The sequence below is a fragment of the Bubalus kerabau genome, chromosome 11 (assembly GCF_029407905.1).
Source record: "Bubalus kerabau isolate K-KA32 ecotype Philippines breed swamp buffalo chromosome 11, PCC_UOA_SB_1v2, whole genome shotgun sequence".
Lineage (NCBI taxonomy): Eukaryota > Metazoa > Chordata > Mammalia > Artiodactyla > Bovidae > Bubalus > Bubalus kerabau.
Window position 1 is genome coordinate 71,956,209 of NC_073634.1, and position 14,030 is coordinate 71,970,238.

Consider the following 14,030-nt stretch of genomic DNA (forward strand, 5'->3'; position numbering starts at 1 on the left):
AGAACTTTATTCCCACAAAAGAGGGGAGGGTGGCTCTTGGGGGCACAGTCTTTCCCCCAAGGCAACAACTGACTTGGGCTGGACAAAAATGCATGTCACCAGTGTGTGCGGTAGCATTTATTCTGGAAAACATGACTTAAGTCCAGCCTCCTCCATTCATAAATGAGAAGCCAAGGCCTGAACGGGGAAGGTCAGGGTCGCATAGCTGCTTGCAGTGGCTGGGCTCAGACACCACGTCTCCTCAGTTCCCATCTATGCTTACCATGCAGACATGCTATCCTTCCTGGCCTCGTGATGATTTCCCACAAATGCCCCCCCACCCCGATCCCTCTATTTCTCACAGCTCTTGAGGTCTGATAATGTTTTCTAGGCCCTTAGAGACAGAGTTACAAACCCCAGGGTCCATTTTTCACATGTATTTAGGGAGCAAGGAATTCAAAGCCTCAGCTTCTATTTCTGGCTTGTTTCTCGTATCTCCTTTCCCTGTGCCAATCTGTCCTTCTTGTCCATTGACCAAAGGCCAGTTGCTCTACTGTTTTGTGTTTGGGTGAATGTTCCGATCTGCAAAACAGAGGCAATATCTTCTGTCTCCTGCCCGCCTGCCTGCCTCCCTAAGGAAATCAGTACCAGAATGCTTCCTCTGCACAGCACCTGGAGGAGAGTAGGCACCTAATAGATGCTCTTGGATCAGTGGATGTGGGCACTTGCCTGAGTGAATCAATGCATTTGTCCTTGGCCTGTGAAAATGACATCACAGATCCTCCATCATAGAACGTATGTGAGGAGCTCAAATATTTCTCAGAAGCAAGAAAGAGGCCCTGACAAACCCAGGCCACGGAAGATCCCAGTCTCAACGGCTCCGATGCACTTCATCTGGAACTGGCCACGCCCTTCTCTGAATTCTCAGTGGAGACAGACAGTACTGTTATCACATCTGACCACGGATGGATGCTCTGCTTCCCCAAAGCTCCCCATCCCAGATGTGGACAATTCTGGGCTAGGGAGAGCAAATTGGCTTTCTCATGTGCCAGCCTTGATCCCGGCACTGCTGCCTAGATAACTGTGTCGACAAGACTTTGGCTCTGCTTCCAGACTTGGAAAAGAGAGCTGTGATCAATGAGTGACATCTGTGCTGGGCCTGGAAGGAAAGAGCCGTGGTACCTGTGTGATGTGCTGGCCATTCCTGACAAGGCCCTTTTCATACATTGAGATGGCTTCTGTTTCTTCTCTGAACACAGGGGAGAAGGCACTTTGTGTATCGAGAGGTCCAGATGGCTGTGGAATGTGAGTCCTGCCAAGGCTGGGCCTAGGGATGGCAGTGACGGAGTGGCCAAGTAAACTTCTAGGGCAAGGTCAGGGAGGCAAACTGGGGAATCCAAGTGTGGGTTTAGCTGGGGTTTGGGCTCCTGAAATGTGAAGTCAAGTGGGCCTTAGGAAGCATCACTTGAACAAAGCTAGTGGAGGTAATGGAATTCCAGTTGAGCTATTTCAAATCCTGAAAGATGATGCTGTGAAAGTGCTTCACTCAATATGCCAGCAAATTTGGAAAACTCAGCAGTGGCCACAGGACTAGAAAAAGCCAGTTTTCATTCCAATCCCAAAGAAAGGCAATGCCATAGAATGCTCAAACTACCGCACAATTGCACTCATCTCACATGCTAGTAAAGTGATGCTTAAAATTCTCCAAGCCAGGCTTCAGCAATACGTGAACCATGAACTTCCAGATGTTCAAGCTGGTTTTAGAAATGGCAGAGGAACCAGAGATCAAATTGCCAACATCCGCTGGATCATGGAAAAAGCAAGAGAGTTCCAGAAAAACATCTATTTCTGCTTTATTGACTACGCCAAAGCCTTTGACTGTGTGGATCACAATAAACTGTGGAAGATTCTGAAAGAGATGGGAATACCAGACTACCTGACCTGCCTCTATATGCAGGTCAGGAAGCAACAGTTAGAACTGGACATGGAACAACAGACTGGTTCCAAATAGGAAAAGGAGTACGTCAAGGCTGTATATTGTCACCCTGCTTATTTAACTTATATGCAGAGTACATCATGAGAAACGCTGGACTGGAAGAAGCACCAGCTGGAATCAAGATTGCCGGGAGAAATATCAATAACCTCAGATATGCAGATGACACCACCCTTATGGCAGAAAGTGAAGAGGAACTAAAAAGCCTCTTGATGAAGGTGAAAGAGGAGAGTGAAAAAGTTGGCTTAAAGCTCAACATTCAGAAAACGAAGATCATGGCATCTGGTCCCATCACTTCATGGGAAATAAATGGGGAAACAGTGGAAACAGTGTCAGACTTTATTCTTTTGGGCTCCAAAATCACTGCAGATGGTGACTGCAGCCATGAAATTAAAAGACGCTTACTCCTTGGAAGGAAAGTTATGACCAACCTAGATAGCATATTGAAAAGCAGAGACATTACTTTGCTAAAAAAGGTCCGTCTAGTCAAGGCTATGGTTTTTCCAGTGGTCATGTATGGATGTGAGAGTTGGACTGTGAAGAAAGCTGAGCGCGGAAGAATTGATGCTTTTGAACTGTGGTGTTGGAGAAGACTCTTGAGAGTCCCTTGGACTGCAAGGAGATCCAACCAGCCCATCCTAAAGGAGATCCGTCCTGGGTGTTCTTTGGAAGGAATGATGCTAAAGCTGAAACTCCAGTACTTTGGCCACCTCATGCGAAGAGTTGACTCATTGGAAAAGACTCTGATGCTGGGAGGGATTGGGGGCAGGAGGAGAAGGGGACAACAGAGGATGAGATAACTGGATGGCATCACTGACTCGATGGATGTGAGTCTGAGTGAACTCTGGGAGTTGGTGATGGACAGGGAGGCCTGGCGTGCTGCGATTCATGGGGTCGCAAAGAGTCGGACACGACTGAGCGACTGAACTGAACTGAACTGAACTGGGTTCCTGGTGATGCTGCTCATGGCCCTGATGTTTTCCCCCCACAGCACATGCTTTGAGTTGTTCTTACAATGCATTAAGCAGTCTGAACAGGACATTCTCCTGTGACAGTAGGTGATGAAAACCGTGTGTCCTGCACGGTCCATTCCCGCCATTCCTGCCATTCTGTGGCTACTGACACTTCCCAACGTGCGCTCTCAGCAGTGCCAACCTGGTGAGATGCTCTGTGAAAGCAGTATTTGATGTTAGTATTTAAAGGCTCTGAGAAGGCCTGTATTAACAATGTAAGTGCAGCTTGGTTTTAATCTACTGTTAGCCAGGAAACAGTTTTCTCTAGGAGTCACTATTAACCACCTATGGAACTCACATTCAAGAGGATACTTTCAAGGAATTATTATCCTGGGAAAGATGACCTGGATCACCTCTTCCCTGTGGCCCACTTTCTGAGAGATCTGACCAGGGTCAGGGTACAGTCAGTAGCCAGGAGAGTGATGCAAGAAAGCTCACTCATTGTCAGATGCAGCTGTGACCTTGGCCTTGAAGGTGACTCCTGAGCCCCTTGGCCAAGGCCCATGTGATAACAGAGCCCTGTCAGAAAGAAGTAACACAGTCAGACAAGGACCCAAGAACTTGATTAAAGATTCTTCCTTCAGAAAGAGGGGCTTATAACTCTGACCACAAGTGCCAAGATTAAACCAGCCCATAAATGCAGCATTCTTTTTAATCTGCTCATCCTGCCTCTGGGCGGGACACAGACAGGAAGATAAATGAAATTGGCATTTTTTACTACACACCTAACTGGGTTGGTGACTCCCTGGGGCAAGGGGATGTGTGTTTCTCTGCACGCATCATTTAGCGCTGCCTCAGCCCCTTCCAGTCACTGGCTGCTCTTCTCCCGTGCCTGCCTGAGCCCCTGACTGTCCCTTAGGCACTGAAGGTGGCTTATTAAGCTTTTTGGACCACCAGAAGATTGTTTCTCACATCCCTGTTCCATGGGCTCCATCATATGCTGGTGGTTAGTAATACACCATGTACAAAGCCTGGGGTCCCAGGGGACGGGGCATAGAAGGGGAACCCCCATCTCATGTGGCATTAAAAGTCAGAGTACCTTCCACTGCAGTGTCAGCCAGACAGGAGTAGACAGAAAAGAACTGTACGCAAGCTAGGTTCATGTGCCCTTCTTTGACCCCATTGCTCTCTCCTGTATGTGTGTTAGTTGCTCAGTCATGTCCGACTCTTCACAGCCCTGTAGACTGTAGCCCACCAGGCTCCTCTGTCCATGGAATTCTCCAGGCAAAAATTCTGGAATGGGTTGCCATACTCTTCTCCAGGGGGTCTTCCCCACTCAGGGATTGAACTCCGGCCTCCTGCCTTGCAGGCAGATTCTTTACCATCTGAGCCACCAGGGAAGCCCCTTGCTCCTTCATGGCACCACCCTTTTGGTAATCACATGCTCGCACAGGGTTTCCATGCAAGGTCAAAGTCTCAGCCGCATCCAAGAATGAGCTGGGCCATGGAGCAGCTGTATCCTTTATCCACTCCCAATTCCAAAATTAAGAGCCTGGGCTTTGGAGACTGACTGTGGTGAGGATCAGAATTCCTCCTCTGCCACTCACTCTGTGGCCTTGGGAAAGTTGCTTAGCTTCTCCGATGCTCATTCTCCACCTCTGCAAGACAGGGGTTACATGAACATCTACCTGGGAGGATTGAAGGCTATAGCGCGCATCACACGCTCGGTCAGGCCTGGCTCTGGGCCTGCCTCCACACACGTTTCTTTTCCACGTGGGAATATTCCACTCAGAACTTTCTCCTCTGACCTGGAATCGGTGAACAAATCCTCCCCTTCTTCACCCCTCTGTCTCTTTCGACAACATTAACACTGATCAATATCACAGCTGCAATTCAATCAAGCTTTAATTCCTCTCCCCAGGCAGAGGCCTACTGGATCCAGGAAGTTAAGTTCAAAGGGTTGTGATTGTTTTAACTTGCAACAAACAGTCCTGCCCTCTGGCCTCAGTGGTTTGCTGGCCTCCTATCTGGGAGGGATAATGATGTGACCCCTTCCACCTTCACCCCCTACCCCCCAGGAAGGAAGGAAATTTCAGAGCACTCAGGAGATGCCCCTACAGAGACAAGCTGCTGGAGCCAGGTGCAGCCCCCGCCACCTCCCCCCCTCCTCCGCAATTGCAGGCTGGGGGAGGGCTCAATTCCCAGGCAGTCCTCTTCCTGCTCAGATCAGCCTCCTCTATTGGCCTTGCTCAGGACAGTGCTGTGGAGACCCCAGCACAGCTCCCAAGGGGCTGCCAGCCAGGAAGCAGCTATTTCTGTGGAATAGAGATGCTGGCTGCAACAAGATGTGGAGGAGGCTGGGGACCCATACAGATCTCCCCTCTGCAGCTGTGGCAGCACCATCCTCAGTGTTTATCTGCCATGCAGTCTTAGCTGGCGCACGCTTTAGGATGCAGTCTTACGGAATGAGGAAGCCGCACCTGCCTTCAGGGTGCTGCGCAGAAAAAAAAAGGACCATTTTCTTCTCAATCTCATTCCAACTCCACACGGGCAGAAGCATTGATTTTTTTTTTCCTTTCCATTTTTTCTTCTGGCTGAAGCCAAATGAGGTCAGAAGTTAAATTAGTCCTTGGAGGTGAAAAGCAGCTGCATTCATATCCCTTCTGCCAACTTTTGCTGGAAAACACTGACAGTTTTCCTTTTCTGTTCTTTGCAGATTGAGTACAGGAGGAGCTGGGAGTATCTTATCCGCCTGTGGAACCCCTGGGGCAAGATCGAATGGAGAGGGCGCTGGAGCGACCGGTATGGCTTCTGGAAACCTCTCTCTCTCTCCTTCATGGGCACCTGGTGTTCAGAGAGCACCCTGGCCCACGAGGGCAGCAGGTGGACCTCCCTTCGAGCCTATCCAGCTCACACCTGTGTGGGACTGTCCATCCATCACACACTCCCATGATGCCATTCACCAGGCATCATTTAGACACCTACTGTGTACTCTGTACTAAGTACACTGCGGGATGGGAGCTGTGGGACAAGAGATAGTGTCTGTCCTCCAGTGGGTACACCAGAGTAGTGAACTCATATACTACCTAGAATAAGTAAAAAATTAAAAGGGGTGGGGCAGGGCAGATGCTGGGTTCTACTTGGCAGACAGAGATGGAGAGCAGGAGCCTCAGCCCATAAAAGGATCCCATGGGATTCAGGTCCTGCTGATGCTATGTCATCAGGATGGAAAAGCCTTCTTCTAGAGGGGGAGATGGCAAACTGAGGCAAAGATCTGGCTGATTTTTTGACTCAGTCCACCTGTGTTTGTCTCTCCTGCCCTATCGGTCCAGATTCACCTTGCTGGTGGTGGGAGTGACGAGGGGAAGTGGGTCTTAGTTGTGGCCGTGCTCCAGGCAGCTGCTCGCTGGCCCAGCTGACCTGTGGGGCCCCCACTGTGTGGTCTGTGGTTTCTGGGGAGCTGGGCTGGCCTTTCCCAGCTGCCAGGAGGACTAACTCCTGGTCCCCACCCCTTTGCTGACTAAGAATGACACAGCAGTCCTGAGCGGGGATGGAGGGCCAGCCACAGCAGACTGGCTCCTCTTGGCTCCTCTCCTCAAGTGAGGCCCATCCCATCCACAGGCCGCTGAGGACCTGTGTTAGGTCCATGGAAAGAGTCCAGAGGCCAAGGCAGCCTAGCACAAGGAAGAGATGATCCAAAAAGAAATGCAAAGCATTCAGGAGCACAAGAGAACAGGCCCAACAAGCAGTGAGCATCAACACTACCTCCAGAAGCATGTCCTGGAGGTAAAGGCCAGTTTGCCCCTGTCCCCGTCCTGACCCCTGTGGCCCAGGCTTTGTGGTGTATGATTACTGTGTGGGTCCCGGGATCCTGTGTGAGCCCCAACAGCTGAGGTGTCTACACAAGTGGGGCTGGAGGGTAGTAACGTGAGAGAGATTGAGCGAGGAAATAGGTTACCTCACTTAGAGTAAACCTGTTGTAATCTCAGATACTCTCTGAAAAAAGGGCAGCTAATCCCCTCTCCCCCGACAGAAGGGGAATGAACTTGCAAAACCACGAACCACTGGACAGCAATTTTGCTCCCTGCCGCCCTCCCTCCTTTTACTGTACCTCTGTTCTTTTCTTCCCCAGGGGTATCCATAGCGCTACCAAGCCCCTCCCCCGACCTTCCCCATCATCACTCCAAGCTGCCCACTGTGGCGGGGGCTGTCAGATTAGCCAGAATCCCTGATTGAGGCTGGCCACGACAGCAGGAGTAGAGGAAGGGAAGGTGTCTGCAGTACATCCTCCTTGAGTGAAAGAGGCAAGAAATTCACAGGAGCTGATGTTCTGGCCACAGTCCCTGCTCAGTTCAGTTCAGTTCAGTCGCTCAGTCGCGTCCGACTCTTCGGGACCCCATGAATCGCAGCACGCCAGGCCTCCCTGTCCATCACCAACTCCCGGAGTTCACTCAGACTCACGTCCATTGAGTCAGTGATGCCATCCAGCCATCTTATCCTCTGTCGTCCCCTTCTCCTCCTGCCCCCAATCCCTCCCAGCATCAGAATCTTCCCTGTGCTAGAGATCAAATGGCCAGTGAAGGCAACTAGGGACCCCAGAGGTGAGGGAAGAGAAGCTTCCCACGGGCAGGTCTGTTCAGGGATGGATGGATGGGGTTGAATGGAGTTCAACCAAAAAAAAAGGTATAACTCACTTTGAAAGTGGTCCCTAGGTAGGAGGGAAGTGTCGGCCGCTGTGCCTAGCCACATTTGTTGGTAGTGTGTTAAGGGCCAGGAAGCTGGCCTGGGGAGTGCAACAAGAGAGAAAGAGGTGTCACAGCCTGGAGCCAGGGAGCCTGGTGCCAGCTGAGAAGTTTAGATTTGTGCCCTAGAGTCCTGGGGTTCATGAAGGCCTTTGAACGGGGCAGAGAAGTGTGCAGAGCAGGAATGGGGGGTGGAGCCCACCACACCTTCTCTGGTGGATCACATGACTGAGGGCTGAGGTTCACAATCCCCCACCAATGACCAGGCTGGAAGGAAGTGGCATGGCTGCATCCTCACTTTCCCCATGCGCTGGTCAATTCCCTCCCTAGTTTTTAAGAACTGGAGACAGATCGGGAGAGCGGATGGTCTAATCTCAACCATAATAGAAATTTCAGTCACACACACTTAAAGGCAAACTTGCATGAATCAATAGCGTATTGATTTACACTACATTTATTTTCCCTTACACACTGCAGAAAATGTAATTATCACTTAATTATAAAATTACCATTTTACAGTAACACATCTGACTGGCTCAGCCTGCAGCCAGAAGCCTGAGTGATCCCTGCCTTGCTCTCCTGGCTCAGAGGTGACCCACCCCACACCCTGCAAGTTACTCCCAGAGAAAGATCTCATTACACTTTTGTGCCTATGGGGCCCATCTCCTATGAGCATGCCTCTGCTTTGAGGAGCAGGCTGGAAAGGAAGGGACAGCTACTCCCTTCTTCCTATAAGAGTATCCTTCACTGTAGACCCTAGGACTAGCTTCTGGAACACATCGTCCCAATGAAGCAGACAGCTTTAATTGTTTATTAAGCCAGCATAAAACTATAGCATTCTACTCTATGACTTCCCTGGTGGCTCAGATGGTAAAGCATCTGCCTATAATGTGGGAGACCCAGGTTCAATCCCTGGGTCGGGAAGATCTGCTGGAGAAGGGAATGGCAGCCCACTCCAGTATTTTTTTCTCTCCCCCCCTCCCCCGCCCCCGCAAAAAAGGGGCTCAAAGAAATGTAGACAGCTTCCCTGTGGCTCAGAGGGTAAAGCGTCTGCCTACAATGCGGGAGACCCAGGTTCGATCCCTGGGTCGGGAAGTTCCTCTGGAGAAGGAAATGGCAACCCACTCCAGTACTCTTGCCTGGAGAATCCCATGGATGGAAGAACCTGGTAGGCTACAGTCCATGGCGTCCCAAAGAGTCGGACACGACTGAGCGACTTGACTTCACTTCTTCTACTATATGCCAAGGCATGTGTTCAAGCCCTGTGTCGGATGATATTATGCAATGCTGAGCAATGTCATTGATCTCATGGACCTTGGAGGCTAATGAGGGACAAGATATATACAGGCACTAGTATCAGAGGATGCTCAGTGCTGGGACAGGAGTGGTACAGTGTGCTGTGCGGGCTCAAAGTAGGGGCACCACAGTGGGGACAAGGAAGGTTTCCCAGCAGCAGTAACTTTAAGGAGGAAAAATGAATAGAAGTTATTGGGCTTCAGGACTGAAAGGAGGAGGAGTATTCCAGGCAGAGGGAGCATCATGGTGAAGGCCAAGGTGGGGTGGAGGTTGGGTGCTGCCATGGCCACCGAACAGGCCAGCATTTCTAAGAAACAAAGATATTCATTATTGTTGGAGTGTGTAGTTCAAGGGCAGGGAGAACAGGTCGCTGCTCAGGTAAAGCTGGAGAGGTGGGCAGAGGTCAAGTTCTGTTTCAGAGTTTGAACTTCGTCCTGAGAGTAGTGGGGCAGTGCTTCATGTGTTTATGGAACTGCCATAATCAGACTTCTGCTTTAGAAAGATCGTTTTGATTGGAGGTGTGGAGAATGAATAGGAAAGTGGGCAGGGCTGAGTTCTGGGAGGCCAGTCCACGAGGGAGATGAGGGTTCTTGAACTTGAACACAGCAATAAGGATGGAAATAATTGGATGGTTTTGAGAGGGGTTTAGAAGGTAGAATCAGGGCATCATTAATATTTGGTGATGGCTTGGATGTGGAGGGTACAAGAGAGAATAACCCTTCATGTTCTCACTTGGGCAATAGGAGAAGGCAGTGGGTGAGTATGGTTTGGAATAGGTTGATTTCAAGGTCATGGTGGGGCTCTGGTGGAGACAAGGGATGAAGCACAGCATGTATCCTTCTAAAGGTCAGGAAAGAGGATAAGGCTGGGGACAGTGTAGAAGCTGTCAGCATAGAAAGAATCGTCAGGTAGAGTGACACTGTCCACTCGCACCTGGAAACTTCTGGAGGCCTGTGCAAAGGGCCCCTGTCAGGGCACGTGTGGTTGAAATGAAACATCCTAGGGGATCTCATCCTATGGTCTGTCTCTCCACGCCCAGGTCTCCGGAGTGGCAGGAAACCCACGACCAACGGAAAAGCCAGCTGTATGAGGATAAGGACAATGGCGAGTTTTGGTACTGTATTTCATTATTTGGTACTTTTAAAATTATTATTATATTTTAAATCTTGAACCGTTGCCCAAACCCTCAATCCCCACCCTTTCCCTAAACTTTTGTGAGAATGAGGATTAGCTTTGCAGAGACCTATATAGAAGGAGCTTATTTTCTCCACCAAGACACCAAAGCTTTGAAAAAGATACTGTGTGTTCTGTCTTTGCATGAAAGGTCTTTCAACTTTGAAATATTAGAACTTGCAGCAGATGTTAATGGTGAAAAGGAATATTGGCACTGAAGCTTTGAAATCAGCAGTTTCCTGGCAACCAGGATGCATGGTTATCAGGCATGTAAATTCTTTGCTGTCTTTTTGGAACCCTGGAGTGCCACAGTCTTTCCTGGCATGAATCGTAGAAGAGCAACTTGAGGTTAGCCTCCCAGCCCTCTCTCTGGAGTTCTGAGTAAGATGTCAGTGTCATCACTCAGCAGCTATGTAAGACTAGGTGCTTTAAAACATATCATCAGATAAAGAAGATGGGGTACATATATACAATGGAATTTGACTCAGCCATTAAAAAGAATGAAATAACACCATTTGCAGAAACATGGATGGACCTGGAGACTGTCATACTGAGTGAAGTTAAGTCAGACAGAGAAGGAGAAATATATGACTTTCCTTATAGGTGGAATCTAAAAAGAAATGATACAATGAACTTACAAAACAGAAAGAGACTCACAGACTTAGAGAATGACCTTTACGGTTGCCAGGGGCAAGGGATAGTTAAGAAATTTGAGGAGGTCATGTACACACTGCTGTATTCAAAATGGACAACCAACAAAGACATACTGTATAGCACATGGAACTCTGCTCAGGGTTACGTGGCAGGCTGGGTGTTGGAGGGGAGTTGGGGGAGAATGGATACGTGTATATATATGGCTGAGTCCCTTTGCTGTCCACCTGAAACTATTGAAAAATTGTTAATAAGTTATACCTTAATACAACATTAAAAAATTTTTATTTTAAAAAATTTAAAAAACATCCTCAGCCCTACACTCACATTGTAAAGGATAAGATGGACATTTCTCTGATGAATTGTCTAGTTTTTTAGCGACATATTTAAATAAAATTTAGCGTGTGTGAAAAAGAGACTAGGTCTAAGTAATTGAGAATCAGAGGGACAAATATAAATTAGACAGAAAAATATTTCCAGTCTTGCAACTTTAATCACAGGCGTGATTTTAGGTGTTGAATCCATTGTATTCTGATAAGGGCTTCCCAGATGGCTCAGTGGTAAAGCCTCCACCTGCGATGCAGGAGACACAGGAAATGTGGGTTCCATCCCTACGTCGGGAAGATCCCCTGAAGAAGGAAATGACAACCCATTCTGGTATTCTTGCCTGGAAAATCCCATGGACAGAGGAGCCTGGCGAGCTACAGTCCATGGGGTCACAAAGAGTTGGACACAGCAGAGAGATTGAGCACACATAAGCACGAGACTTCAATAGTGCATTTGGCAAAGGGCCTATGGAAAGGTGATTTTATTAGCAGAGTGTAGGACCCAGGACAGAAAGAGACTGACAGTCATCTTGCTGGTCAGAAAAGGGGCCTGCGGAACCCATAATTTAACTGTGTCCTTGTCCTCCCCATAATTTGACTGTGTCCTTGGGCTTCCCTGGTGGCTCAGCTGGTAAAGAATCCGCTTGCAATGTGGGAGACCTGGGTTGGATCCCTGGGTTGGGAAGATCCCCTGGAGAAGGGAACAGCTACCTAGTCCAGTATTCTGGCCTGGAGAATTCCATGGACTATTCCATGGGGTTGCAAAGAGTTGGACACAACTGAGCGACTTTCACTTTCACTTGTCCTCCCAGGAGAAATCAGAAGGGCATTTGCCCACAAATGAACCAGAATGGGGTTCTGGTCTTTGGGTAGGACAGCGGTAAATCAGTGGATACTGTAGTTGACAGGCAAAGGGACAGTAAAGTGATGGGAACCTGCACCCAAGGAACAAACCAGTGGTCACTAAAGCGATATGTCTCTGTTTATAACAGGATGTCATGTCAAGATTTCCGAGATAACTTCTTTGGCCTGTTTATATGTAACCAAGTTCCAATCAGCCTGGACCATGGAAGCACGCCCCATGAAAGATGGTCCCAAATGATGTTTAAGGACCACTTAATTCCAGGAAACACTGAAGGTAACTATGACAGTAATTATTCTACCAGGTGAGAAGCTGCCAGCTCTTGCCCTATCCTGGCTTAAGCTCTCAGTGGCCCTTGATTCTAGACCATCAGCCTAAAGAAGGGGAGGACTTTGTCAGCCCAAAGGGACAACTGTGTTTCTCCAGGAGAAATGATTGCTGGAGGGGGTGGGTGGGAGGCTCTCAGATGCACCTCCCCTGGCTTCCTGCTTTCCCACAGCCCTTCTGCTAACCTCCACCACCTCCCAGGACTAGAATGGGGCCGTTGCACTTCAGTGATTATCCAGGACTTTGGGAGGGCTGTGAGAAGAAGTCTGGACATGTGTCAGGGCCTGAGTTCAACCATTGTCTTGGCCACATTTTGGCTCTGTGGCTCTGGTCTCTCTGTCCTCAGTCTCCCTAACTGTTCCCAGTGAAATTAGTCATCTCTGTCTGCCCCTGGAAGCCACAAAGCCCCATCCAGGCACCAGGGAGCATACTCCTGCCCCTGTTGGTTGATGTTGGTTGGTACCTGCAGCACCGTACTGAGGTCCCAGAGGTGGGCGCCTCAGAGCCTGTCTTTGGGCTCCTAGAAGATGAGTTTTATTGATGAGATTTTAAGGGAGTGAGTGACAGTCTCACTTTGCCTCGGCTCCCCATTTGTGACATGGATGAGTGAAATATCACCCTCTGAAGATGAACCTGAGTGTGATCACACACCTGGATAGGAAAGGCTATGCAAACAATGTATTTGTGTGTGTGTGTGTGTGCACTTGCACCTCGACATGCGCATTCCCTCTCCTTGGCCCCAGCCTGCCAAGAATAGTGTGTTTGAATGATCTCACCACCCACCCTCCCCTGTCTTTTCACTCTGCTGGTCAGAGAAGCTAGTCACCAGGAGGCCATGGGCAGATTCTGAGAAGTCACTGAGTCACTCTTAGGCAGCAGGTTGACTGATTTAATCTTCCTGAGCTCCATCTACCCGACTGTGGGGCTAAAGCCCTCTTCCCTAGATATATGCAGGTCAAGGAACTAACCAGAATTATACATTGGCGCCATCTTTAGTAATTCCTTACAAGGGAGAGAGGGCAGGGAGGCAGCCAACAGCACCAACTATGTGCTGCTAAGTGCACTTGAGTGTATCATCTTTGATCCTCACAAAGCTGTGAGGTCATATATGTCTCCCTCTTGGCCTTTCAGAGCTTCCCAATTGTGCCTTAACCTTCTGAGGTTTACTAATTCATCTCTATCTTGATTTATCTTCATTTATTTTTCATATGTTATCTCCCACGCATTTGAATCTAATGGTTTTCACATTAGTGATCTCCCTCTGGCTTTGGTGAGGACACTTGGGTAGCAGAGTTCTATGAATTGACATCTCTCAGCCTCTCTTCCTCTGTCTTCATGTGTGCTTGGGGGTTTGACATCATTTCATGGCTCCATGGTTGTCACCAGTGCATAAGCTCATATATACCTGAGGCCTCTGGAATCCCACTTATCATAAGAATTGTTTATGTTTAGTCACTAAGTCATGTCTGACTCTGCGACCCCATGGACTATAGCCCACCTGGCTTCTCTGTCCATGAGACTTTCTAGCCAAGAATACTGGAGTAGATTGCCATTTCCTTCTCCAGGGGATCGTCCCAAATGCAGGGATTGAACCCACATCTCCTGCATTGGCAAGCGAATTCTTTACCATGGAGCCATCAGGGAAGCCTTTTGTAAAAATAGCCCTCCATTTTACAGTGTAAGAAACATTTTCATCACATAGGAACTATACTTTCCCTCCTTGTTTTT

The 14,030-nt window shown here is 48.8% G+C and overlaps 1 protein-coding gene across 1 annotated transcript in view; it reads left to right on the forward strand.

The window, feature by feature from the left end:
* The window catches only part of CAPN13 (calpain 13), a 90,545-nt gene that overhangs the window by 51,792 nt on the left and 24,723 nt on the right, over positions 1-14,030 (forward strand). The window contains exons 8-10 of the mRNA XM_055540589.1: positions 5,642-5,727; positions 10,003-10,077; positions 12,106-12,251. Of these exons, the coding sequence (XP_055396564.1) occupies positions 5,642-5,727; positions 10,003-10,077; positions 12,106-12,251 (307 nt within the window). The remainder of the gene's footprint in view (positions 1-5,641; positions 5,728-10,002; positions 10,078-12,105; positions 12,252-14,030) is intronic.